The sequence below is a fragment of the Erpetoichthys calabaricus genome, chromosome 4, assembly GCF_900747795.2.
Source record: "Erpetoichthys calabaricus chromosome 4, fErpCal1.3, whole genome shotgun sequence".
NCBI lineage: Eukaryota > Metazoa > Chordata > Cladistia > Polypteriformes > Polypteridae > Erpetoichthys > Erpetoichthys calabaricus.
The window spans coordinates 206,523,310-206,551,306 of record NC_041397.2 but is presented as its reverse complement, the minus strand read 5'-3'; the positions used below and the strand labels follow the sequence as shown (position 1 = coordinate 206,551,306).

The following is a 27,997-nucleotide window of genomic DNA, read 5'->3' as shown; positions in this document are numbered from 1 at the left end:
TGAGTTGGGAAGCTACAACACGCTCAAGAATTTTTGACAGGAAAGGTAAGTGGGAAATAGGCCGGAAATTGTTAAGATTGTCAGCATCAAGACCAGATTTTTTAACATTGGTATTACAGAAGCAATTTTAAAAGTGAGCGGCACAGAGCCAGTGTCAAGGGATGAGTTTATTATTGTTGTAACAGTCGGGATTATGGCATGAAGGCAGGATTTAAGTAGTGTGGTGGGGATGGAGTCCAGTACACAAGTAGTTGGCCTCATCTTACAAAGCAGGTTATTAACAAACGCAGATGTGACTGGTGAGAACTTAGAGAAGGAGCTGGATGGAGTGGGAAAACAGGGAGAGTTATAAACAGATGATGTATTTATGTTAGTTGAATTATTTAGATCGTTAATTTTGTTACAGAAAAAGTGGAGGAATTCCTCACAGACTTGAGTAGAAGAGGCAGTTGGGCCAGATGCGGGTTCGAGTAGTTTATTAACTACAGAGAACAAAACCCTTGGGTTATCATGGCCACTTTGTATTATTCTGCCTTAATGGGTGTTCTTAGCAGAAGTTAGTGCTTCTCTGTAAGCTCTTTGGTGGTCAGAGAAAGCCTGGATGTGCACGGTGAGGCCAGTCTTACGTGACATTCTCTCAAGGCGTTGGCCAGCTGCTTTCATAGATCGCAATTCTGAGTTATACCAAGGAGCTGAATGTTTAAAGGAAACCTCCTTATATTTTAAAGGAGCTGTTTTATCTAATGCTGAATGAAGGGCTGAGTTATAGTGGTCAACAAGACTATCTAGTGTTGATGGAATAGGTGAAGACAGTAAAAGATCAGAAATGGATCCAGAAAGGATAGAGGGACAGATATTTTTAAGGTTTCTGTAAGAAATTTGTCATTTACAGGTAAGAGGAGGGAAAGGCAGTGAAACAGTGAAAAATACTGCTTTATGGTCAGAGAGTCCCAAATCAGTGCTTACAGTGTTGGCAACAGATAGTCCAGAAGTGCAGATCAGATCCAATATATGACCGCCAGAGTGGGTTGGAAAATCAACATGTTGTGTCCAGTCAAAACAGTCCAGTAAGGATAGGAATTCATTCCTCAGTTTAGATGTGGGGGTGACAATAATGATGTTGAAATCACCAAGAAGGATAATTCCCAGAGAGTAAGAGCTTAGGTGGGTCAAAAGTTCAGTCAGATCGGATAAGAAGGATGCATTGTATTTTGGGAGACGATAAAGAACAATGAGTGAGACAGGACCTAATTTCGTTATTAGTTTAAGAGCCAGGCACTCAGAAAACAATGGACAGTCAATTGGGATTCATTTAATGTTTAAGTCTGCTCTGACAATTACTGCAAGCCCCACCACCTTGTCTTGAGCTGCGAGGCTCTGTGTGGAAAGTGAAACCAATTGGAGTCGCCTCTGTGAGAGACGCAAATTCGTTTGGTTTTTGCCAAGTCTCCGTTAAACACAGAATATCAAGTTTGGTGTCAGTGATGAGTTCTGACAGCACCAATGCTTTGCCATTAAGAGACCTCGAGTTAAACAGTGCAATATTAGTTAATGAGGCTTCTTTTTGCACAGAGCTGCAATCAGGGTTTATTTCCACATAATGTAAATTTGGCACACTAACACTTCTATTTCCAGGGTCATGAGAAGGACAGCGTATTCCAGAGCAAATGCTGCTGGTGGTCTTTTCATTCGTAGCTCGGCGGTGGCAGCGACCTGACCCTCGATGTATATATTTCGGGCGCTGCAAAATACCGGCGTCCTTTAGGATGTTCCAGTCAGACCATTTGCTCTGGACAAACTGTTTAATAAGAAGGAGTTTGTCATGAGAGTATTTTAGCATGATACTGGGCAATACTTATCTGAATAGCAATGGAGAAGCAGCACAGCACAGCGGAACCGGTAGGACAGGCAGGTGTGGTAGCATAGGTGAGCGGCGATAGCAAGCAGCAGAAAGCATAGCAGAAGGAGGTAGCAGCATTTGGAGGTTACAATACACAGCCACAAGCAGTAACGCTTGGTAATTTCAGGCGTGATCACCCCGGAGCCAAAAGCCAGATTAGTATGAACATCGGATCAGTTCCCAGTTGTAGAGTACTGTAAGATGAAACAGAAGCAGATCAGCATAGCGAATTTAATATAATCACGGAGACAGATCATCCCGAGGTCCTAGTTTGCCAGGTACAAAGAAATGTTCATCGGTTCTTGTCCCGTGATCCACAGACTCAGCTGTTCCCAGTCAAAGTAGAGTCCATAAAATCTGTAAATATTAAGCCAAATCCATACAATTCGAGTCAGCTATATCCATGAACTATACGTACAATAAAAGAAAGAAAACAAGCATAAGAAAGTGTAGAATTAAGGCAAATTTTGCGAAAAGTGTTGTTAACAGGGAGGAGCGGCAACAACTTCCGTGCGCCAGCATCCCCTCACCTGCAAAGCCTCTGATATTCTATTCAGATATTCTGGCATACTGTGATATTCTATTCTACTATCTCAGGTTCAAACTGTACCGTCTTTTCATTCAATAAATTTGAGAAGTTGAAAATATTGGGTCATGGCTTATCATTAAGGGGTGATGGTGGGTCCCAAAGCCAGACCAGTTGAGAACCACTGTTCTGGTGGGCCCTGTGCTCACTGCCCAGCACCATGGAGCTTGATTGGCATTTGCCATAGAATACCAGAATTGGCAGGCTCACCCTGAGCACATGTGACAGACGAGGGTCTGAAAAAGCCATTGAGAACATTATGCTGCCTGTAACATCGTTCAGTATGACGGGTTTGGTGGTGGGTCAGTGGTAGTGATGCTGCCCACCCCTGCTCTAGACACTATGTTATCATTATGTAGAAACTATCGTGAATCAGGATGTAAAATGCTGAGCTTGTCCAACTAAGAGTTGAAAATAGTGATTAAAAACTAAAATTCTTAGTCAAAAACAGGTGAAGTTCAGGATTACCAGAAAGTCAGTGAGAGAAATGATCACCAAAGACTAACATAAAATATACAACTCATAGTTGAAATAAATAAATCAAGAGGTCCTAACATTAAAGACTCATAAAATTCTGTGCCCAAGCTGAAAAAACAGTCAATACAGCTGTGACAACCACATGTACTATAATTTCTTAATACACAGATTTGGACATCAACAATACTCACCTTTCTGTTGTCAAGGGCTAGATGTTACCTTTTTTGAGGTTCCATGTCCAAGTATAATGTAGTTTTCATACAATGCTAAGTATACCAAATTAAAGGAGCTTCACTGCTTCATTCTCATTTAAGAAACCTTTACCTACAGCATATTGATTTTTCAGAGTTACAAAAGACTGGAGATGATTAAAGTGATAGCATCTGCATTCTACTCTGAACAAAACTAGCCTTCTGAACAGTTTCTCCCATTTGTTTTGCATTTGATGCTCTATTTTTACTATCATTGGATAGCAGGTGGCAACTGAGTCACCTGGCTCCATTATGGTTTATTTCTGTCAGTTTGACTGTTGTGAGTTTCACCTTTAAAACAAATACAGTGTGTAAATTTCAGCTTTTTAAGAAAATGAGATGTAGTGTCTCATTTCTGTTTGTGCATACAGATTGATGATAAAGTGTTATTGGTGTCTTTTAGATAAATGTCCATGGGAAATTTGTCCATCTAAATGGTCATTGACAAACAGGTCATTAAACTTTATAAATGATCTGACAATCTCTATTCAGTGAATTTAAGTTTATTTATGAGGATGAGGAGAGTAGATGAATGTTCTTTTAGCTGTATAAATAAGCACATTTATTAGATTTGGGCTTTAGAGGAGACACAGTAAGAATTGCTTCATAGTGCCTGAAATTTCATCTTTAGTTGAAGATGATTGAAACTGAAATTGATAGGGTCTGTTATCCACTGTTACTGCGTAGTTACAGAAGAACTGGATATGGATTAAGCAATGTAAGTTCAGTCCTATATAGCATACCTACAAATATCTAACACGGCTAAACGTTTTGTTAGCATTCTTTATTCATAATTTCAAAACAGAAATATTTAGATTCTAAGTGGTCCTGTGTGTCTTTTTTAATTTTTCATGTCATGTGATGTACTTGAAATTTTTATTCAGACACAAGCATTACATTTTTTTGTGTTGCAGATCTCTTCATGTACATCCAGTGTCCCCGCAGGAAAGCAGTGTGGACAGTCTGCACTCTTCCAACTGGCAGAGGTAAGTACATTTCTCACAGTATGATACAGTATATATGGCATACAGTTTGTAATATTGCTACAATATAAATTGTTTTTTGTAGGCTAAAATAAACAGTTTAGGTTTTAGGTAAAAGTAGTTTTTATATTGATGGTGAAGTGCAAGTAAGATTTCTGAATAGCATTTAACTGTTTTGTATGAATTGGTGTACATTATAATTGGAGCCCCCACAAAATTTGCAAAGCTCCAAAAATCAATGTAAATGGACATAATTTTTCAGAGAAAATTAGAGTAGTTAAAGGAACAGTGTATTTGGCAGAACTTCATTGTGAGAATACAGTGCCCTGTAATTGACCTTAAGTAAGAGTAAAACAACAGTGTGACATTGAAGGCGTATATTAACTTCAGTTTGACATCAAACAATAATATAGAGACAGAAGAGCTGCCTTCTGTTGGTCTTAGAAAAGTGACATGTTAAATGAGAAATTTGCAGACACATTTGCAACACAATCATATAGATGATTTGCTCAGTTGATGCCCTGTGCTTCTTTGTTGTCTGTCTCACCATCCATATCAAAGCACCTTGATCTTTTCGAATTGTCTGTACTTTTGTTCTGATTTATTTTTTAAAATATATATTTATAGGACATTATTTGTAGTGAAATGTTTGTTTAAATTAAAATTTGGACTGTTTGTTTTAGAAAAAAATTAACCACTACAATATACTATATGCCAGCATGGCCTCTGAAAACCTCCTAAGCCACACCTCCCAACAACACCAATATAACTTTCTACCATTAGTCCATCGGTATATTTTTTTTGTTAGTTATTCGAATAAGAGAAACAACCTACCTGCACACTCTTACCTAATATTTTAGCACTTCACTATTAATGTGTCACTGTCTTAGCATAAGACCAGTTGTCTCAAACTCAGCTCAGAGCTACATTATAGTGGCAGCATATTTTCATTCCAAAGTACAGTATTTGTTAATTTATTTAGTGTTTGAATGCTTTGAAGGACAAGGCACATCTCCCTATTAATATGACATGTACTATGTTAATAGAGAATCATCGAAACACACGGTTAGTAGAACAAACAAAACAGCATACTTCATTGCAAAATATGAATCAGCAAACACTGAATTTCTGTTATTCGATTGGCATTTGAAGGCAAATAATCGTTAATTAGTTTAACCCATATGTGAAGCACACATCACTGCCTCACAGTTATAAATTTCTTGAGTACAGGTAACAACAACCCAAGAAATTTTAAATTCTGGATTTGTACACAGGCATAAGCAATAACAAAATGTGATCACTCACATAAGAAACTTTATAAACATCAAAATAAAGGCTATTTAACAGGAGTTCCTAAATAAAGGATTAATGTAAAACCGACAAGTTTGATTTCACATAAGAAGCTTTAAAGTTGGGTCTCAAGTTTAAAAAAAGAAAAGGAGGAACAGATTTGGAAAATATAGAACCATGAGTTTCTGACATTTGAAATTTGAATGAATTTGACTCACCAGTTAAATATTACTGTTCAGTGATATTTTTAACCATCTAATGATACAAATGTAAAATTTACAATTGCAAATATTCCAAATTTAACAGAGCAGTTCACTGATAAACCAGACTTTAAAATGACATTGTTACAAAAATAGCATTAAGTTAGTAATCCATTTATTAATGGATTTTAAGCTATTTTAGTTATTGCACAATGTCAGAATAAATTTAGAATGCACATACTAAGATAAATCAGGTAATTTATATTGATCCCATTTTTATATATCCTATGCTGAAATCCTCCCAAGATTATAAATTTGCCATCAAACAGGATTTCTGTTTTTGCCATGGTATCAAAAGGCTTTGAGTATCGTAAACTTTCACTGGAATTGGTTCTGAATACAAAAGTTCTAGTATCATGACATCACAAGCTCACTGTGTACTTTGTATTACAAATTGTGTAAAAACATTGTGATGGCTTTTCATTTTTTTTAATGTTTTGTTTAATGGTGTTGCTTGTAGCAGTAATAGGGAGTGGCTTTTGTGTAAAATACATACTTATATATATATATATATATATATATATATATATATATATTGACATTTTAAACTTAAAAGAACATTGACATTTGTAGTTCAGATGTTTAGGGTACGTCAAGTAAGGATAAAAGCATGACACACATATTAATGAAGTAAATAAAAATGTAAAATCAAACATCTCATTGGCAGTGTCCATGGCATTTCATTTTTTTTACAAAAGATAATGTTTACAATTTAAAGGCCACCAGTCCTATTGTTAAGCGAGACTTGCGCAGTGCTCTATCCTGTGACATTTATTGGAAGAAACAGGGACACTAGAAATGTGAGGGAAATGTACTGTGTTGTCAGTGATATTAATTAAAATAAATTAACCTATGAACTGTAGGTTTGTGTTCTGTTATTAGCCAGGCAAAAAAGATTGTGTTGTATGCAATCCTATTACAGAAAAATATTAATAAAGTGTCTGCTTTAATCCAGCTATTTTCTGTAGGTATGTTGAAATAGTGTGATCGGGTGATGCAGCTGCTAGTGTTCATACATCAAACCTACAGGGGCTGAAGTTGTGGACTTATTTACTTCAGAGCACATGAAGAACTAAACATTTATAAAACACAAAATTATCACTGGCTTCTTGCTTGTTTTCATGGTGGCTGATACTGACATTTAACTCTTTTAGATAGATAGATAGATAGATAGATAGATAGATAGATAGATAGATAGATAGATAGATAGATAGATAGATAGATAGATAGATAGATAGATAGATAGATAGATAGATAGATAGATAGATAGATAGATAGATAGATAGATAGATAGATAGATAGATAGATAGATCTTTATTGTCATTGTCACTTTTACAAAGGAACAACGAAATTGAAGGTGCAGTTGACTTAGTGTGAGGCAAAAGAGTTAAAAAGACAAGAAGAGAGAAAATATTAACAAACCGAATGTAATAAAAGTACTTTTCAAAATATACAAATTGCACCAGTTGACTTAAGGTCTATATTGCACATTGGGGGAATGATATGGAACAGTTTTATTCTGAGCTCAGGGCCATGATTGCTTTTGGATAAAAGCTGTTTTTAAGGCGGTTTGTCCTGGTTTTCATTGCTCTGTATCTCTTGCCCGATGGCAAAAGCTGGAAGAGACAATGACCGGAATGTGATGAATCCTGTGAAATGTCTATTGCTTTTTTGCGGCATTGGGAGGTGTTGATTTGTTCCAGAGTGGGTAGGGTACAACCAATTGTTCTCTCCACTGTCCTGACAACCCTGTGGAGCGCTTTCCTTTCTGAGGAAGTGCAGCTGCCGTACCACACACACAGTCCGTATGTGAGCACACTCTTGATAGAACAGTGATAAAAGGCAAGGACCAGATTTTTGGGGAGATGGTTCTTTCTGAGGATTCTCAGAAATACAGTCTCTGCTGCGCCTTCTTCAGCAGCTTCTTGGTGTTGGCGCTCCAGGTCAGGTCATCCTCCAGCTCAATGCCCAGTTTACTCAGTTTAATGACATCACAGCATTTTGCCATAGGAGAACTACAAAACATTACTTTTGCATGTAAACCCGGACTTTTAAGAAACCAGATTTTGCCTTAACTAGGTTACTTACCTTATCCCGGTTATGTTTGTATATGTAAATGTACTGATTTATGGCTGCACCACCAAATAATCATCAGTAGTTACTGCATTACATATACAAAGCAAAATACCATACTTTTATTATTCTGTTACTTCCATGGCTTGAGATTTTGTGCATCAGTTTTGTCATGTAGAAATGGTGAATACTGAAGAGTTTTGATTAACCTGTTTAATATATTGATTTCTGTGAAAAAGTCTTTATTTCAATTCTGATTTGTTTATTTCAGATGTGTTTAGCATCCGAGGGAGTGAAAGTTGAAGACTGTGACAAACTGACAGATATAACCCCCGTGGAAAATCCCCAAAATGCTGAGACCTGTTTGGATAAAATCAAGGAAGAAAATGAAAGCAAGTCTCAAAACTGTGACACTCAGGATGTACTAAATATGGCACAATCATCATCTTCCTCCTTATTTTCCTCTTCGTCATCTTCATCATCTTCCACTTCCTCAACTCCAACTGATGTCAGCCTACTTGAAACTGGTAAAGTGGAGAAAGTAAAAAAGAAGAAAAAAAAAGGCAAGGTGGACACAATGAAAACTGAGAAGTTAATGCACAAAAAAAACTGCAAAAAGAGACAGTCTTCTGAGTCAGACTTGGAAAGTGTTATTTATACAATTGAAGCAGTTGCTAAAGGAGACTGGGGAACATCAGGATCAGGCATACAGGGTGAGGAGACACCCCCCAAAAGAATGTGTTCCTCTTCTGCTATTCGGCTGAATCCAATGCCACCAAAGAAATTGAAGTCCAAAGTTAAGAAATTACTGAAGACTAAGGACCAGGAGCAAGTCAATGACTCTGAGCTTCCTGACTTGAATGTTTCCACGCCTAGCATCAATGTAGATTTTGAGACAATGGACAAAAAGATGGTAATGATTGAGACCACAGATAATTGTGAAGAACATGTTCCCCAGAGCCCCACACATTTGTTAATTAAATCAGAAGAAAAGGAAAGCAGCTCAAAGATAGAAAATTGTGGATCACGGAAATCTGAGCGAACATGTAAAGGAGCTTTGTACAAGACACTTGTGTCAGAGGGAATGTTAACATCATTGCGGGCAAATGTAGATCGAGGTAAACAAGGATGTACTTTTTTAATTAAAGTGATTTTTAAAGTTTTTTAATATATAATTATTTCTGGAATTTTAGGCAGTTGTTTCTTCTTGTCCTTTGCTTTTTCCTTTAAAGGCAAAAGTATTTTTTATTTCATAAATGATATGCATGGCATGAGTTATTTTGTTATTTAAATTCAGTCTTTATCTTTTAATGAAAAAATACATAGTCATAATTACAGTAAAGTGTATCCCAAGAAAACAGTCTCTGTAAGTATATGAACTGTAGTCCGTCAAAGCTAGTATGCCCTTTCAGCTACATTGGATGCAGCATATTTAATATTTAAGTGAGGAACAAATGTAAAACACAATGCTAACTTCATTTTACACATCATTTCTCTTTAAAATCACTTTCTGTGGTAAGGATTGAGTAGTAGCTATGTGCCAGGCCACCAATTTCTCATTATCTTAGACCAGCTCCTCCTTAGGAATTTCTTTCATGTTTGGGAAGAGATATAATCTGTGTAGTGTGCAGTGACCAATGGACCTCTTCTGGTACATTTCTCATAGAAGGCAGCCAGGGGCATCCTAATTATGTGCTTAGAGCATCTCATCTGACTCATTTGAATTTGGAAAAGCAGTAGTCCTATCTCAAGGTCCTCCCATATTGCTTAACTCCTTGCCATGCCACAGAGAGTATGCCCAGCAGCCCTGCACAGGAATCTCATTTCAGCCCATTGTGTCATTGTTTCAGGCCCATAAGGAGCAGACTCAATTTGATGCTACATATGCAGACACAACGCTCACACTACAAATATGCAGCAGTGTCCACAAATCCCTAAACTTTTATAATACTTTCCACAAGATACCACTGGCTACACAGTCGCAAAGCACCTGTAGCTGGGATTAGCAAACTCCATGATACCTCAAATGTCTGTGTTAGAATAAATAATCTCCTTCTTACTTGTACAACCAGGAAAGAGTATGCATTTCATCTCCTGGATCTGAGGTTCAGCTGTCAAAAAGAGTTTGTTCCAGTGCCTTTGCATAGACTTTCCAAGGGAAATTGAGAAGTGTTATCTTTTGATTGTTGAAACACAGCCTTTTGCTGCACTCTTTAAAAATGCAGACGTTCATGTGGCTGCCTGTCATTGGGCATTGTACTTGCCTTCCACTAATCATTAAAGAGGTATGTTAACCACAACACCCCCAAAATATTTCTGCATTTCTGTTTGAAGCTCACTCCCCAGCAACAGAAAGAGGCCTGACTTAAACCAATGCTTTTCCCACTGTCACTTCTGAAAAGGTAATGTACATTATGAATTTTCTCCACCTCTTGATGATATCCCCTTTATGAGGTCATCTGTTTCCCTCTTTTGCTAACTTAGGAAATTTGTCCACAGGATGCTCCATCACTCTTGGATGGCTCAACACCTGTCATTCCATTAATGTTCAAAACACACTTCTTCAGATCAGTTGACAGGACTAAGCCAATCTTTGACCTTTGGCCTGAGATACTTTGGTACTAATTTTACTTTTGAACAACCGTGTGTCTTTTATGAACAATCCAGCAATGGCTCAGAAATCAAATAATAATTCAACCAAGCCATTCCTCTCAGTCACACCCATCCAAGTATTGTAGTCATGGTTCATGTGATCATTGAAGTCTCGTAGGAAGACATAGTCAAAAGACTGAAATCTTTCTTCCATAGACCAAATGCAGTATTTCTAAAAAGGCTGAGTATTCTGAGTAGTTGTTAGGCAAATGTATGCAAACAATAGTATTACTCTTTGCATTTCTCAGTTACGCTGAGGTGACTCTCTTGTCCACTGGAACTGTTTACGATACTTTGGGTTATGAGTATATCTACCTGTGCTTAAAGCCCCTATGGTGGGCCAGCAATAGGTGAGAGAGACCGACTATGATCAAGACATCTAGTTCCAGAGAAGAACACTGTGCAGAGATTACACAAGCTGTATCTAGCCATTTTTTTCATATTCCCTCATGATCACCTTCTCCTTCCTTGCCAGAGAAGTTAATATTCCAATAACCAGTGTCCATTATCAAGGTCTAGTGTGCCTGAATTGGCTCCACTGTTGCCTGTCAACTGACTAGCACTGCACCCAGTTTCACATGGAGGCTCAGTTTGAATTATTCTTTATTTTCTCTCTCCCTTTATACCTGCCTACCATGCATAATCCAATCAGATAAACATGTTTCTAGACAGTATCACTCTATGGTACTGTTAAGGTACACAAGTCCCTCAAGCATGCCAAAGTCACAGTACAGGGAAGAGAAGTGCAGATCACAGCATGATAAAGTATATGCTTAGCATTCTGTGGTAAACCAGTAGCAATTTAATGAAGGGACTTTCTTAGTAGTAAGCAGGGGTCGATGAATGGAAGCCTTCGGCTCATGTCATGAAAACTCCATTTGATGGTCATAAGTGCAGGGTGGCATGGCTTTAGTTTGTACAGTATGTATCAGTGTATAATGCAATTGGTTTATTTATGATATGCATATTCTAAGTGGGGTGGCGCAGTGGGTAGCGCTGCTGCCTCGCAGTTGGGGGACCTGGGTTCGCTTCCCGGGTCCTCCCTGCATGGAGTTTGCATGTTCTCCCTGTGTCTGCGTGGGTTTCCTCCGGGCGCTCCGGTTTCCTCCCACAGTCCAAAGACATGCAGGTTAGGTGGATTGGCGATTCTAAATTGGCCCTAGTGTGTGCTTGGTGTGTGGGTGTGTTTGTGTGTGCCCTGCGGTGGGTTGGCACCCTGCCCGGGATTGGTTCCTGCCTTGTGCCCTGTGTTGGCTGGGATTGGCTCCAGCGGACCCCCGTGACCCTGTGTTCGGATTCAGCGGGTTGGAAAATGGATGGATGGATATTCTAAGTGACAGTGCTCTCCATAGCTGATTTGTTATATATTCCTTTGTAACAGATTAAGATTTCATTGTACAGACAACAATGAACAGTAATTGAATCCCCTGATTACTATATTTTGCATACCGCTTTAATCCCATAATTTTAGAAATAGTAAAGCAAATCATCGACTACATATTGCATGACTAGGATGACTGACTATAACCCAATCGCAACACTAACTCCCACCAACCACACACCCCCATACATACCTCCTTTCACCATAAAGGGAAATCACGCCATGCTACCTGTAAGTATACAGTTGCAGGTACACACATATGCATTTAAATATTGAATTTACTAGATCTATGTGAGGTAACATACTGCCTTCTAGTTCCAGGAGACCTGGTTCAAATCCCAGGCAAGCTATTAACCATTGTCCATATGATATTCTTCGTTGTTTTTTACAGGTACACTGGTTTTCCTTTTACATAAAGATATGGAAGTGCATGTTGGGCGAATTGGTGTCTCTGCGATGGTCCTGTATGTATTTGCCCAGTAATAGTTTGTGCCTTGAGTGAAGCGCTGCCAATAAAGGTTCTGGCCTCCCACTGAATTGAATTCAGAAAAGATAAATAATTTCTACACTGTTGACAAATTAAAATCTGTGTAATGTAAAATCTAAAAGATTCTGCCTTGATAACAGAATCATTCACCTGAAGTCACTTAGAAATACATAAAGATTTCTCCATAGGCAGGATCAAGAAGTAGTATTTTAGAATCACTCTCAGCTGTCCTGTCCTATTTACAAGGATAGAATTTATAGTAAACTAGAACAGTGATTCTCAAGTTCAGTCCTAGAGATCCACTGTGGTTTCAGATTTTCTTTCCAATCAGCGCTTTCTTTTAATTGGGCCCATATTTTAATTAAGAAAGCTGTTATCTCCTTGGTACTGTGTTTAGATGTCAACCCAGAAATTACAAGATTCCATTTTCTAAATTTTCATTTGTCTATTGCAAGAGTTCATGTACAGTATATTGCATGGGGATATAGTACTTCTTTATCATGGCTTTAAGGTTTTCAAAAAATCATCATTTTCATTACATTTTTATTAAAGCTGTAATTTTCTATTGAGCACACTAGTTGATTTGACAAGACACTAAGCTAGATGTGAGCATTCTGTGCTGTTTGCATTGGAGTCTACTGTGCTCATTGTTAATTGCAATTAATAGGTGTAATAAAGAGACAAAAGAGATTAGAAATGTTTGGGGCCCTGAAGACAAACACCGTATATTTTAAATAAAATGAAACGCATTGAAAAAGGGCCAAACAAAACGTCATAAAGACACGAGTCAAAATTAGACTGTTCAAGATGTCTGAGCTTGCAATCTTAAAGGCTCCTGGCAGTAACAGGTGGGCAGGCAGGCGGACACACTAAGTGACGTCAGAATGTTATGGTCGTTAGTCGTTCAGTCTGCAGAGAGAGGAGGAGAAAAAGTATCAGTCAGCAGCACCCTCTGGTTTTTGTGCGGGAAATTACAATTATCTGAGCCCTTAAACTGTCCCCTATTCCCATGCGTGTCATACAATAAAAGAAACAAACTCCACAGAAAAAAGATAAATAAATTGGAAGGTGACAACACAGAGTTAAGCATTGATAGCTATGCCAAACATACAAATATATCAAAATTTCTAATAAACATCACAATAGTGCACATTACTAATTGTTAAAAAAGGCTAATGATATCTGTTATATTTAAAATTAGTCACTGATGGCATGACTGGCTGTAATAAAGACCTTCAGCTACAGTGGGTCCCAAGTACTGAACTTAAGGACCATAAGAACCAGAATTTGCAAAAATTACAATAGGATTTTATACAGGAATTGGTTTGTTTAAGGGCAAGACTACAATTTGAAAAATCTTAGTTTAGGAATTATTCAAATAAAAAGTGATGGAATAATGACAAATAGTGAGACTTAATCAAACAACCTCTTTTATATTTTGACAGTCCTTTGCATGGTTATTAGTTATGCCAATTATAACAAGGTGTTCGTAATAATTTATTCTGCAACTCCAGTGAACCAGAAGATGATAGAAGGTATTAGTTTATAAAGACAATAATTAATCAAGATTTGTTTGGATCATTGATTGGCTCATTGAAAAGAATGAGTATCACCTAAACAAATGCCCAGGATCGAGTAGGACATGTTAAAAAAATCTGTGAGGCAACCAACTAATGTGGGTAAACCTCTAGATTGGTAGTTAAACAGGTAATGATGATGTTGATAATGAAATGTTTTTGGTCAAATAAATTATCTTCATAACTAGAATCTTTGTAATAAATCTGGAAATAACTACTATACTGTAAGTATCAACATCTCAACATAATGCTCTTCATGATCTGATTATTTAATGACTTATTAATGATTATTTAATGACTATTTTGTGTCTTTAATTCAACTCAGGTAAACGAGGCTCAGGAAGAGGAACAACTTCAGATCATGAGGGATGCTGGACTGAGGAGAATTGGTCATTTTCACAGACAGGCTCAAGCAGCACCAAGAAGTTGAAGAAATCAAAATCTAAAGATGATTCTCTTCCAGGGTAAACCGCATATTAAACAGATAATGCCTTTTAACTTACCCAAAATGCTTGTACTGTATTAACATTGACATCCTTCCCATAGTATCAATTAAATGCTTTCATCATAAATAAATGGAAAGCTGTAGATAGGAAAAAAGATCTTTTTTAATTATCTCAAATTAAATGTAAAGTTTTAGGAAACAATGCTGCTATTTCATCATGTAAGAATTATATCATTAACGGTGCTTACAGTAGCCAGATCAAGCTTCTATAGTGTTAATCTTTGTACTGTTCAATAAGGGTTTTAAAAATCAGTATGATAAGGAAACTATCATTATTGTATTGAACAAGCTTGTTTACTTAAAATTTTCAAGTTTTATTTTATATTTGTCATCATTTTTCTACTGTTTCATCTTGTAATATTTTGTGCTTAAAAGTGTAGCACACAGACTTTATATATTAATTTATACTTTGACTAATATTTTTGTCCATTTTTAAGTCCTAGATTGCAAACTTTTAAAAGTTCAGAAAGTATATATTTTACATAAACCTTGAATCATTTTAAAGACTTCTTAAATCTGATTTCATCTAAATGCAGCAAAGTGACTTTTGAAATTACAAAATATTTCACAACTTTTTTTCAATTAGATCAACTCTGGTGAATTTAGGATTATAATTTTAAAATACAAACCACATTTCCAAAAAAGTTGGGACACTTTCTAAAAATGATTTTCAGTGTTTTCAAGACAAACAAATTTAAGAGATTGAAGCCTGCAACACACTCCAAGAAAGTTGGGACATTGGCAAAGTAAGACGGAAAAGGTTATACAAGTAATATTCTGTAAGGTTCCTTAATTAAGTTTGTCATTGAAAACACAGAAAATCTACTCTTTGTCCATTTGCCTGTTAAATAAAGGTTCAAGCGAATTACCAAATTACAGATGTTAGTTTTTATTGCATTTTTAGAAAGTGTTCCAACTTTTTTGAAAATGGGGTTTGTATATAACCTTGACTAGTACAGTCCAAATGTTCATTGTATGACTTTTTGATTCATATAACTATTCTAAGATCATTTAAGACATGGACATCATCCAGATTGTAACTATACCTTTTTTATGTGTTCATTTTTAAATTAATAAGACACAAACAACATATCTGTGACTATTTCTTGGCAACATTAGTAAATTAGCTTTAAAGTACAGATGATTTCATATGCTTTATATTGATCTGTCATCTTAATTATAGGTTGGGAAAGTTGGGAGAGGAATTTGAAAAGAAGTTCAACAGCCTTCCTCAGTATAGCCCTTTGACATTTGACCGCAAGAACAGCTTTGCTATGAAAAAGAAAAAAAAACAGTGGAAATGGGTTATCAGAGCAACCAAAACAAAATAAAGGTCTGTGTAAGATTTGAAAAGTAGAAACTTATATATGAAAAATTATAGCTCTGATGTTTAAATCTTACTTTCCAGTTTTTGTAAATATATAATTGATAGGATTCTTTTTTTATTACAAGGAATGTCTCAGTGTAGCCTTTTCACTCAAGAAAATATTTAATTTTTTTGAAGTATTCTTTGCTGTAGCAAGCCAAAATTAATTTCGGGTACTATATATTAAATTGCAGTTGACTTTTTAAGATATCTGAAACTTGTTTTCATATATCTCAAAAACGTTTGTTCTCTTACATTTTAAGACAGCTGTAGTACATTTCAAGATATCTCAGGCTTTATCGACACTACCACATTTTCATTTAAAAATGGAGTTCTTAAGAAAAATCAATCTCTCTCCAAATGGAGTTTTTGTATAATTTACAAAAGTATCTTTATCCATACTGAAATGCCCGAAAATGCATATGAAGTGAACCTTTGCCTATACTGGGCATGTGTGCATCAGTGGAAAACTGTGAAGGGACCGTGTAATGAAATATTCAGGGCCCCATGAAAATCAGATTACCTTGTACTTTTTATTCTTTCAAAATTATCAATGCATGCAGGACTCTGATAGTGTGTTCACAACATAGAAAAAGAAGGGGATTCTTTAAGGAGCTGTAGCAAATTGCCCATGTATCATGTTAATGCACTGATTACAGATTACATCTTGTCTTTAAATAAAAAACAATGGAAATGTTAATGTGAAAGGAAACCGTTTAGCTCTATGTTCATTCACGAGAGAATTGATTATAAGCAGGTCACAGCAGTTGGATTGCATCTTGGACCAAACAACATTTGTAAAACTAACTCAGTCGATAAAATAAATCTTAAAAATTAAATAAATGAATACAGTTGAAGTCAGAAGTTTCCATACATGTATGGAGAATTCTTTAAAACTCGCTTTATAAGTACTCCACAGATTTTATACTAACAAACTATAAATTTGTCATATCACTTACAGTAAGTCATCTACTTTGTGCAGGGCAAAAATATATATTTTTTTCCAATAATGTTCACAGACAGAGTATTTCGCTTTTTATTGACTTTATCATAGTTCCACTGGATCACAAGTTTACATACACTTTATTGATATTTGGTAACATTACCTTTAAATTGTTTAACTTGAGTTAAATGTGTTGGGTAGCTTTACACAAGCTTCTTACAATACGTTGCTAAAATTTTTGGCCCCAAAAATTTGCTAAACATGTTGTCTTTTTCTTTTCATTTTAATATGCTTTACCTGTTTTTACCAGCATAGAGGATCTGATAGTTCAAATGATAAGAAATAAATATTTGGCTTTATAAAACTCTATAACTCGACACATTAGAGATATGGAAGACCTGCAAACACAGAATATTTATAATTAAAACTGAAAATGAGAGCTTACCACACTTTTCAGCTTGTATAATAGCTAGTTATTCGGTTTACTTGAATGCTGTACTGAATAAAATAGATTTAATATTGACTTACATTATATTGTTTTTGTCAATTTACAGTTCATTCAAACTTCAAAAATTTATATTCAGAAAATGACCTAGAACACATAAATAATCAGGACCATAAAAGTAGGCAACAGCCCTCCATGATCCAATTTACAACCTGCATGATCCAATTAGCATTATTTCCCATTAGACCAGACACCTTGGGCAGCCCTGTTAAAAGCCATTTGTAAGTCACAAGGCTGTGCCTATAGTTTGACAACCATACCTTCAGGCCCTTAAAGCTCATCTAACTCTTCAAATTTTAATTAAACCTTTTAAAATTGTTTATTTAGATCAAATGCAGATAATAAACAGTGGCTTATGAGTTACTCGGTAACCATTTTCTTATGTTTGTGTACAGTATGATGTTGTTTTAAATATACAAGATTAGTTTAATCACATCTTGTATAAATACATCATTTCTGCTAGAAGGTTTTTCAGGTAGTTCTGGAGTAGTAGTTTTATAATTAAATCGAAAACTGCAGGTATTTGAGCAGCTAAAGAAGTTTTTTTTTTAAGTTTAAACAGATGTGGAATAAAAATGAAAGACCAGAAATGAGTTACATAGATTTATACCGTACCATGGGCATAATAATAAAGAAAGGTCATGTCATGCTTGTAGAGTTAGTTCAGAAATTCTGAAAAGCCATTCCAGAGTAACTAGGTGTTTATGCTGTTTTACTCTACAACTGTTATTGTTCATGTGTCAAAAAGTGCCATAAGATATTTTGCATTTGCTAAATCATCTGAATTCCACATCTGTATTATATCACTAGGTTCATCTCCGTCTCAAAAGAAGAACTTATTCCACAAGATTGTCAATAAATATAAGCACAAAAAGGAGAAGTCTAATTCTTTAGAAAAAGGTAATTCACTGTTTGTACTTTTTCATACCTGCTTAGACCTCATACACTTCAAAAATCAAATGGTTTATGTATGTCCTGCTCTAATATCCATTTGAGATGTTGTAGGTGAAATTGTTTATAGAGTCTTACATTTGTTGTTGATCCTCATTAAGCACTTTAGTGCATTGTCAGACAAAGAAGAAGGAAAATGACTTGAAGGGAACAGGAAACTGCTGTGCTGTATGGTTTGAACTGCCCATAAACCATTGTGAATGTGTTGTATTGTATCCACTTCAGCCCATTGTGGTTACCAGATCATTTTCAAATTTCCTTTATTTTTTTTACTTATACATAATATAAATTTGGTTTGAATTCTATCATGACCAGGAGCTTAACCTTTGGCAACAGAAGATTAAGCCAACTTAACTTGTTCCAAAGTTATCTGTAATTTGTGGAGATCACCATCATTCTGAGAGAGTTTTGGAAGGTACACTAAGACAATGAATGCATCAGTTGTTTCAGGGGAAAGAGAAAGTGAGTCAGGAGCAAACAGTTTAGAGTAAAATTCAGCAAAACACTTATTAATTACAAGTGCATTGTTAGAAACTATGCTCGGTGTGATCTTAAAGGATACATTTTAAAATAAAAGTTATTTCTTCACAAACATGGTATATATGCGTTTGCCACACAAAATTGTGTTCTAACATTAAGTGTTTTCTATTAATTTTAAAAAATACCTAGCTCACCCTGGTGTTTTATAATGGAAGCTATGAGGCATGGAACACCACCAGAAAATAAATCTTAAAACCAAGAAAGTTATCAAGCATTGATTTGCATCTTTAGATTACACACAGATAGTAAATAGTGTATCTTATACATGTTATTTTCAAACATAAAAACACAAATATTAAGAGATTTGCCCATTTAAAAAGAAGTCCAGCTGTGCAAGCTCCCTCAGCACTTGGCTTCCTCCTCAATAACCTTTCAGCCAGGGGCATGATTTCCTCACGAAAGACAGAATCACAGTAAACTTTTCCTACCATGTGCTTTGCATCATGTTGGTTTACTTTCATATTTATGTGAGAACTCCTCCTATACACAAGCAAACAGAAAATACATCCTAACGCACGAAAAATAGCACCAGGAATATGTAATGAGATGCCTTTCGAAATCCCTTTTGTTGTCACAAATATGTGTCAGACTCACAGAAGGCATGTTTTCTTATAGCAGAACTTTTGCAGCTCCAAAGCCTCATGTTTTTATGCATACTTTCTGGTAGTGCTCCGTGCCTCATAGCCTCCATTTTAAAATTATTCTTCAGGCAACATATTTTTTAAACTTACAGAAAATGTTTAACTTTCTAACACATTGTGAATACATATATATACCATGTTTGTTAAGAACTGAAGTTGTCCTTTATGTTCTATAGCTACTTAGATCCCCTGGTAAAATCAGGAGTAGTGTTCTATATGTACTTGAAGGAATTAATTTTGAAATTTATTTCTCTTAAAACTTTCAGCTGATCGCATTTATATTTCCTCTCCATCTACTATATCAACTCTTGAAAAAGGAGTTGCTCCAATTAAGAGACATTTATTTTGTTTAAACCAGGATATGTAGGGTAGCATGAAGTTAGCACATTGCTTTAATTTTTTAAAGGTGTTTCCTTTTTGGAAACCTCTGGGTAAAGTGGGAAATTTTTATTCTGTTTTTTTAATGTGTGTAGCATTTCTCATTTGCCTGTTTTAATTTTTTATTATATCCAGAGCACCAATAAGACTTCGGCTCTGTAATTGTGAATTTTAGACTGTTTATATTCCAATATTTTCCTCTGACATATACCCAAAGACACTATGAAGAAGCATCTTAAAAATTTACTTTTGGTAAAATTTCAAATTAGTAACAAATAATAATTGTGACCAACTTGGAAAGAAATACAGAGATAATATAGTTAAACCTCAGATTATAGTCACATAATCTTGCTTCTGTCATTTTGAAAAATTTTCTGATGTTGTATTTCAACCTTTTTTTATCAATATTATGATTAATGATATAAATTTTATATGGATAATTTGTTTCTCCAGCCATACCTACACAAGATGCACATTCAGATGAAGCAGTCCAGAAAATTAAGAAGTCTTCAGCATTGAGTGTAATTGCATCTGATTCAATGGGAGCAGGGGAACCTCTTGTGGGCAGCCAGAAGAGGAAAGCAAGAAAGACCAAAATAACCCATTTGGTACGGAGTGCAGATGGAAGAGTATCTCCTGCTGAAGGTAAGAGAAGTTTATGTGTAGACGGTGGCAATAATATTCCATAATATAGCTGTGATGATCTTAATTTAAGGAAGCAATAGACACCTTTACCTAGTTTTTTGAGTACATCCACTTATAAATAATAATGAGTTACAGATGAATGTAATTTAGTTATTTCTTTTATTTTTCCCCCTTTTTCACCCCAATTTGACATGCCCATCTCTAATCATCTTTGCCACTCACCAGTCATCTGTGCTGGCAAAGAAGGCCTGATGATGACTGGTGACCTTCATTCCAGCATCTTCCGGAGCTCACCAACCATCTTCACAGGCAGCCTGAGGCTAATTTGGCATCGACCCCAAGATTCCCCAGTTCCAGCTGGCCGAGGCACCGACAGTGTTGTCTGCTGTGCTCCAGGCACAGTGCTTTTAATGAGTGAGCCACTGGGGAGGCCATCAGAATGTTAAGTTTTAAATGTATTTATTATACATATCTTGGCAATTTCTGATTAATATTTTAAATTGTTTCTTGACATATTTTTGTGGCATGTTACTTTTCTTACTATGTTTTAGTATTTCCAAAAAATAGAATTATTAGATGTAGAACAAGTTATATCACTCAGTTTATTGAATTTATTATACATCTATAGAAAAAACAACACAAGCCGACTACTCCATCTTTTATATAAGAAAGGTATAAAGTATATATTTACTTTATTTTTATGCCCTGTTTTTTAAACTGTCAGACATTAGAATTTGCACTTGCCAGGTGTCAGTCATAATCTATTTTTTCATCACTCTCTAACATTTAGGGCCATTACTCAAACTCCAAATTTGATTTAAAAGCAGGACTTGCTCTGCATTTTTTGAGTCTCCTTCATTCACGTGTTAAATTAATTCTTGAATTATGTATCACTTATTTTAATCGTTTCTTAGTTATTTTTCGCTGTTTTTTTAAAGGTGTGCAATTCTTGTATTAATGTTTTCTGTCATGTTCCCAGTTTATTACTGCCACTAGTCATTTGCCATTGTAATTTTCAATCAAGTAATTTTTAAAATAATATACCTCCATACAGTGACTAAACACAATTTTTAAGATAAGCATGAAAGTGCAGAAACCTAAATGTTGCTGACCATTTCAACAGTATTTTGGCTGAAGCCAAAGAAGGAAAAAAGGCTAGTGAAAAATTTTTCCTATATTTCTAACTTAAGAAAAGTGAAAAATGAACAGGCATCCTTCAGAGCAGGATGGAAACTGGCATTGTCTACATTGAAAAATCAAATGCCATAACCATCAGTCACAAACATCACTAAAGATTTATATCACATACCCTTATTTTCTAGTATCTAGTACTGCATCATAAATTGAAAAACCTAATCCATTGAACATGTAAGTTGTTTAAGACATCTCTTCTGGTGTTTTTGTCACAGAGAAGTTGTTTTTGGGAACGAGTCTGCCCCCTATCTCAGTCAACCAGACAACCCAATTAATATTTCAGGTCCTCTCAAAAAGAATGACAATAACCAAGAAAATGCATTAATTTTTGCGCAGTCCTCATTTAATCAAAGCCAAAACAAACAACTGACAAACAGATAGGGAAAAAAATGTTTTTTTAAACACACACAATTTGACCTGTCACATCCGCAGCATCAAGGCTGAATAGAAACTGTAAAAACACACTGCAAAAACAAAATACAGAATATAAAGAGCAAGTGTCTAAAGAAGATCTCCCCACCCACCCCATGATTAACCCATTTGGTACGGAGTAGCTATAAATCTAAACAATTGAGTGTTGTAGGCTAGAAACAAAACATTTTCAGTGTTTCTCTTGCACGTTTCCCCTGTGTCCTGCACGGGCTGCTCGTTCCCATGGTAATGAGTTTGTTTGTGATTGTGGTGTGTTACTTAACCTGAATCTACAGTATATAGCTATAACATAAGACAATACCCTTCCCTGGTGATATAGTGGTAAGAAATCATGTAGGAAAAATAGCTTTGTACTATCTGCAGTAAAGCTGACATTAAACAAAGACAAATGAAACCAGTGATAAGATCCAGTCCTGGAGTGGGGGCCCAAGGATCGGAGTCTGTCAGTGTTGTCAATGCAGATGTGAAAGGCATTCTCAGGAACAGGTGGCAATGTCCCATCTATCCGTTGGCTTCAAAGGTGTGCCGGGCAATTTCCAAGGCTTTCTACTGTTTCTTCACGTCCAGGGCCATCTCAGACGGACATGCAAGTCCCAACAAGACCACAATGCTCTCGAAACATGAACACAATTTTGTGCTGACTTAACATATAGAAACAGCACATGGTTACAGCGTCCCACACTCTCACTGCTCACAGTTTCTATTTGTTCTAGTCTTTTTGTTGTGTTGCTTGTCTGGCAGTTCTGTCTGTCAGATTGTGTGCTTAATCTGGCTATGTGTCTGCTGTACCTCATGCAAGTAAAATCAGGTTCTATAAGATATATTTGCACAGATCACGGTGACATATTAAACATATGCCTACATCCCCCGATTGTTTAATGGCTATAAATCTAAACAATTGAGTGTTGTAGGTTACAAACCAAACTTTTTCTGTGTTCTCACCAGGAACATTACTGTGCCATTCTGCATACATTTCTGCAGATTGTTCACCTGCCATGACTGGTGGATCCAATAGATATTTCCACACAGCAGTTTCAACTAGCAGATTCTGCATAAATGTTGCTAGAAAGTTATTGTTTGAGATATTTTATAAGCAGCTCACTTACAGTACATATTTTCTTGTTAGTGTCAATACCAACAGAAATTTCTTTATTAGAATGCTGGTCCCAAAGACTGGGTGACTCACTTCCTGATGTCACTGATTCTCAGCTGACATTTTGCTTAAGCTTCCAGAAGGTTCTGACTCCAGCATTAATTTAATGTTGTCACCTGTTTCATGGCTGCACTTGAATCTCAATCCGGGTAGTTTGCCATCTGGTGGGTGTGGCAACATGCCGTAATTAGCACATGCTCCCAACCTTCAGCTGAAAACATTAAAAAAAAAATTGGATAATTTGGATATTGCAGTAGCATTCTCCTCACTTGCAAAGTATGTATCTTTTTTAAATTGGGAATCCAACAATGATGCTGTGATGATTTTATTACATAGTCTAAGTGCCAAATGCTTTATACAATGCTACCTTGATTTGCAACGGCGCATGGTCATTTCCCGCACATCTTAACTCACATCTTACCTTCAAGCAGTGCTGGAGTAATAGGGAGATACACACTTCATTAGATAAAATTTCCAATGTTTCAGCATTTTAATGACATGTTTTGCAAGCTCCCATTCTGCTGTCTTGCTTGACTCCGCACAGGTTGACTGGCTATACTTTTGTTTGTTACTTCCAAATGAATACATTATTTTTTGCACATGGCACTTTGCTTTATTACCCCTTGTGTTTTTTGTAAAAAAGTCAAATTGGAATTTTAGGTGGCATTTTAGATGCTGCATTCAATATTGCACCAGATAAAAAGGTTTTAGTAGCATATGCACACACATTCTTGAAAAGGTACCACATATACTCACTTTTAGTGTTGGTCGAATGCAGAAAACTCACGCTATTGGTCCAAGAGATTATGATATGCTAATACCCACCTGAGAGAGTAACCACGAGCACACTGCCTTTTTTTTCTATGTATTGTGCCTACATGACCACACAGTAATACCCAAACTTATTCCAAAGCGACGTTTGCACTGTTTAGTGTTTTTTGTATCTCACACCCTCATACACCTTTATTGTAAGAGCATCCCTTATCTACAATAGAGCGTTCGATCAGAAGAAAATATGAAGTTGGTTTTAAATTAAAAGTCATTGAAGTGGCGAAAGAAATTGATTACTGCACTGCTGCAACAAAATTCGATGTGTCTGAGAAGCTGGTGCGAGATTAGAGGAAGTAAGAAGATGTAAAGAAGTGTCACATTTTTGAACGGGTGTATAAGTCAGGGTCTGATTTTATGATCGTTTTTTCGAGTTTCAAGACCCGACTTATATGCGAGTATATACAGTAATTAAAATCACTTTTTAGCTTCAAGTTCTCCTCTTTTTACTATCTTAACAAAATAGTAACTGTCAAGTTACTGCAGCACAGTGAAATGCAACAGTACTGACATGAATATGATTTTCATTTTAGTGCTTGTAATAATAATTTAAACATTTTTCAGCAACAAATATAAATGAGACGCATTACATTAGAAGAGAAACTTCTCACTAGTCTATTTTCCAAAAATAAAAACCAAACTATATTTGAAGGATAAGTGATAAAACATATGTTGCAGTGTTTGACATGTTTGGTAAAATAGATTTGATAAGTGAACACTGAATATTTGAACAATAAGACACAAAACTGAGTGGGAGCAAATAAGGTAATGACTGACACATAACAAGTCAATAATAATGCCTGACTGCAGGAGTTATGAAACTATGACTACGATCTCCTAATTTGGAAACTTTCCTGGCAATTCATCAAAGCTACATAGTGCAAACTTTATTAAAGACATTCTTATTTTATATATAATCAGTTCCAGATTTTATTTTAGGAAATTCTTGCCACAAAGTTACAGTTATGTATACAGCAGAATATTATAGTTATTAAACAACTGAATGCAAATCTCACTTTTACTATGTTTCTGTAAACAGAAAGCAGAACTAGGGAACTGGTACAAAGCCCAGGAGAAAAGCCATTAAAAGAAGACACATTATACAGTGAGGATTGCTACAGAGAAACAAAGGCTCAGTCTATGTGCAGTATTACAGCAGACATGCCAGCTGTATCTTCTATTCCAGCATTTGTCAGCTTGGCTGCTCTGGCTGAGGTGGCAGCAATGGAGAATGTACACAGGTAAATTAGCTCACTACTGTACCTCTGTGCAAAAATTTAAACTGAATTCTCTCTTCTTATTATAAGGAGAATTGGGTATTACTTAATGGGTCAAGCCTCGGGGTCAAAAATGAAAATAATAGACAAGTGAATGAATCTTATTTAACAACCAGCTTCAAACACAGAAAACTAAGTATTTGTTTGTAGTTTTTTATTTCATGGTAGCATTAATGTTTGTCCTTTTTAATTTTGAGCCCTCAGTATTGTCTGGTTCTGTTTCAACACTTCAAGTGCTTGTACATTGCTCCATTGTTGTTGTTGAACTTTGCTGGATGCAGGTCTATGTGGGATAGATAATAAATAATTTTCTACAATAGTTTTTTAATACTGTAGTGGTGTGTACAGTATTACAGGCGATTTTTCTTGCTTGATAAAAGTACCCTTAAACTGTTGTACTTAAATTGTTATAGCAAAATTATATTAATTGGTATTATTACATGATATTATTAAAAATGTTAATTATTTCCTATATTTTGATAGACATGGAGTAAGCATAAACTGTACAGAAAACCATGACTATTCTGTCAGAATAAGATGAATAGTTTGCATTTATAAGTAAATATTGAATAATGTTAGAATTAGAAACATTTTAGGAAAAATGTTACTAAATTCATTGTGTGAAAGTTTGAAAATACAGAAATGTAAATAGTCAGTTTATATTTTTTTTCAACAAGTATTTGTTTATTAAGAAATTATTTCAAAATGCATTTGTTATGATACTTTTATCCAGGACTGAAATTCCCATATTCAATCAGTATAACTGCTTTTAACATTTTGCATTTCCTTTTTCTAAAAACAATCAGTGCAGATTTTTAAAACGAACAGCTTAAGCTCCTCTTTTAAGAAAAACTGAATAAGTCACAGTAAAGTATTGTACTTAAACATGGAGTAAAACTTTTGATTTATTTGATGAATATCATTATTGCTATCATGTTTCTCATTTTTTTGTTTTTGAAAACATTTTATAAAGTCGGGCACTGAGAGAATGTGATATCCTTGCCTAATAGACTTTTGTGGCCTCTGGACACCCTCTGTCATGGAATTTCCTGTTTCAATTAATCAACTTAATTAATACAGGCATTAATTTCCTTTGACAAAATATAGACATCACTCTGCTGCCTTTGTATTTCCAAAGAAATAATACCATTTAATTGGAAACACAGTATCAGTATGGACAAGAGATAAAGCTTGATATAGTTTCAAAATTAAGTTTACAGACATGGGTTATTGGTGCAGTTAAGATAATATTATTGTATTGGGCCTGCCTGATTGGAAATGGCACAAGTGACTTTCTGGATCTTAGTGCTGTTGAAGTCTTGCAAGCTTACCACATATACTGTATAACCGTAGGACCACATGCCGTAATTGTGACTTTACACCTTCACTCAAAGCTTCATGTCTGAAAAGAAGCTCAACATTCTTATGAAATCTTACCAAAAAAATAGAATCTTCGCTTTAGTTTTATACTAACATAAAATCCAGCTCTAAAAAGGAAGGCATTTAATGTATCATTAGGGTAATATTAGCAGACCTACAAATATTCCTGATCTTTTCTGTATAGGTACAGTATATATTTTTTATACTTTGTGCTCATTGTTAGAGTTTCTGAGCTCCACGGTTCTAATTGTGTGTAATTATGTAAAGAAACCATTTTGGGATTAGAAGGCCTGTGACAGGACAGACATCTGGGTAGTGTTGTTTTCTTAGCCAGTGCATTTCAGTGTGTGGTGTAAAATCCAGTGAATTTTGTAGCAACAGTAGTTTATAAAACGTATCTCTCTAATGGATACCTCTCATGGTAAGCCACACAATATGTCCATCCATAAATTATGGATCCTTTTTAAACCTGCAATTTGGAAACATCTTGACAGAGGCTCCAACCTTGAGCAAGTTCTTTTAAACCAGTTCCCAGTTATTTTGCAGCTTAGATAAATAATTAGTAAGACTAGGAACATCAATGAAAGTTTTTTGTAACCATACAAACATTCAAAGAGAGATATTTAGCATACTTCTGTAAACTCTTAAAGCAAAATGTCTTTTCAGCTAGACTAAAAAGAGTCCATCATACATTTTAAAAATTTCTCAAGATCTTAGTTTAAGCTGCTCAGTTTGACCATTACTCTCCTGATAATACCCAAAGGAAAAGTTCATCTTGATACCAACATGTAAACAAAAATATTTAATAAAGATATTACCAAGTTCTTTAGAAAAATGGGCACTTTAGGAAAAGCAGTCAACAACTATTCATTTGTTTTATTTCCCTGAGACAAAAATATATAAGTGATAAAATTCATGAATAATTCTTCTCATGGCTGAATAGGGAAGGTATGGGTTGCAATAACTCCATAGTACTGTGCATCCAGAAAGTATTCACAGCGCATCACTTTTTCCACATTTTGTTATGTTACAGTTTTATTCCAAAATGGATTAAATTCATTTTTTTCCTCAGAATTCTCCACACAACACCCCATAATGACAACGTGAAAAAAGTTTACTTGAGGTTTTTGCAAATTTATTAAAAACTAGCAAAATACCCGCGCTTCGCAGCCGAGAAGTAGTGTGTTAAAGAAAAAGAAAAGGAAACATTTTAAAAATAATGTAACATGATTGTCAATGTAATTGTGTTGTCATTGTTATGAGTGTTGCTGTCTTTTATATATATATAATATACACACACACACATAAACATATATACATATATATATATATATACATATAT

The 27,997-nt window shown here is 35.4% G+C and overlaps 1 protein-coding gene across 1 annotated transcript in view; it reads left to right on the top strand.

Moving 5' to 3' along the window:
- The window catches only part of LOC114650543 (HMG box transcription factor BBX), a 312,812-nt gene that overhangs the window by 257,210 nt on the left and 27,605 nt on the right, over window positions 1-27,997 (top strand). Inside the window, 8 exon segments of the mRNA XM_028800239.2 lie at window positions 4,129-4,200; window positions 8,092-8,938; window positions 14,243-14,381; window positions 15,606-15,705; window positions 15,707-15,755; window positions 18,047-18,136; window positions 20,200-20,391; window positions 25,038-25,239. Coding sequence (XP_028656072.1) covers window positions 4,129-4,200; window positions 8,092-8,938; window positions 14,243-14,381; window positions 15,606-15,705; window positions 15,707-15,755; window positions 18,047-18,136; window positions 20,200-20,391; window positions 25,038-25,239 — 1,691 coding nt within the window.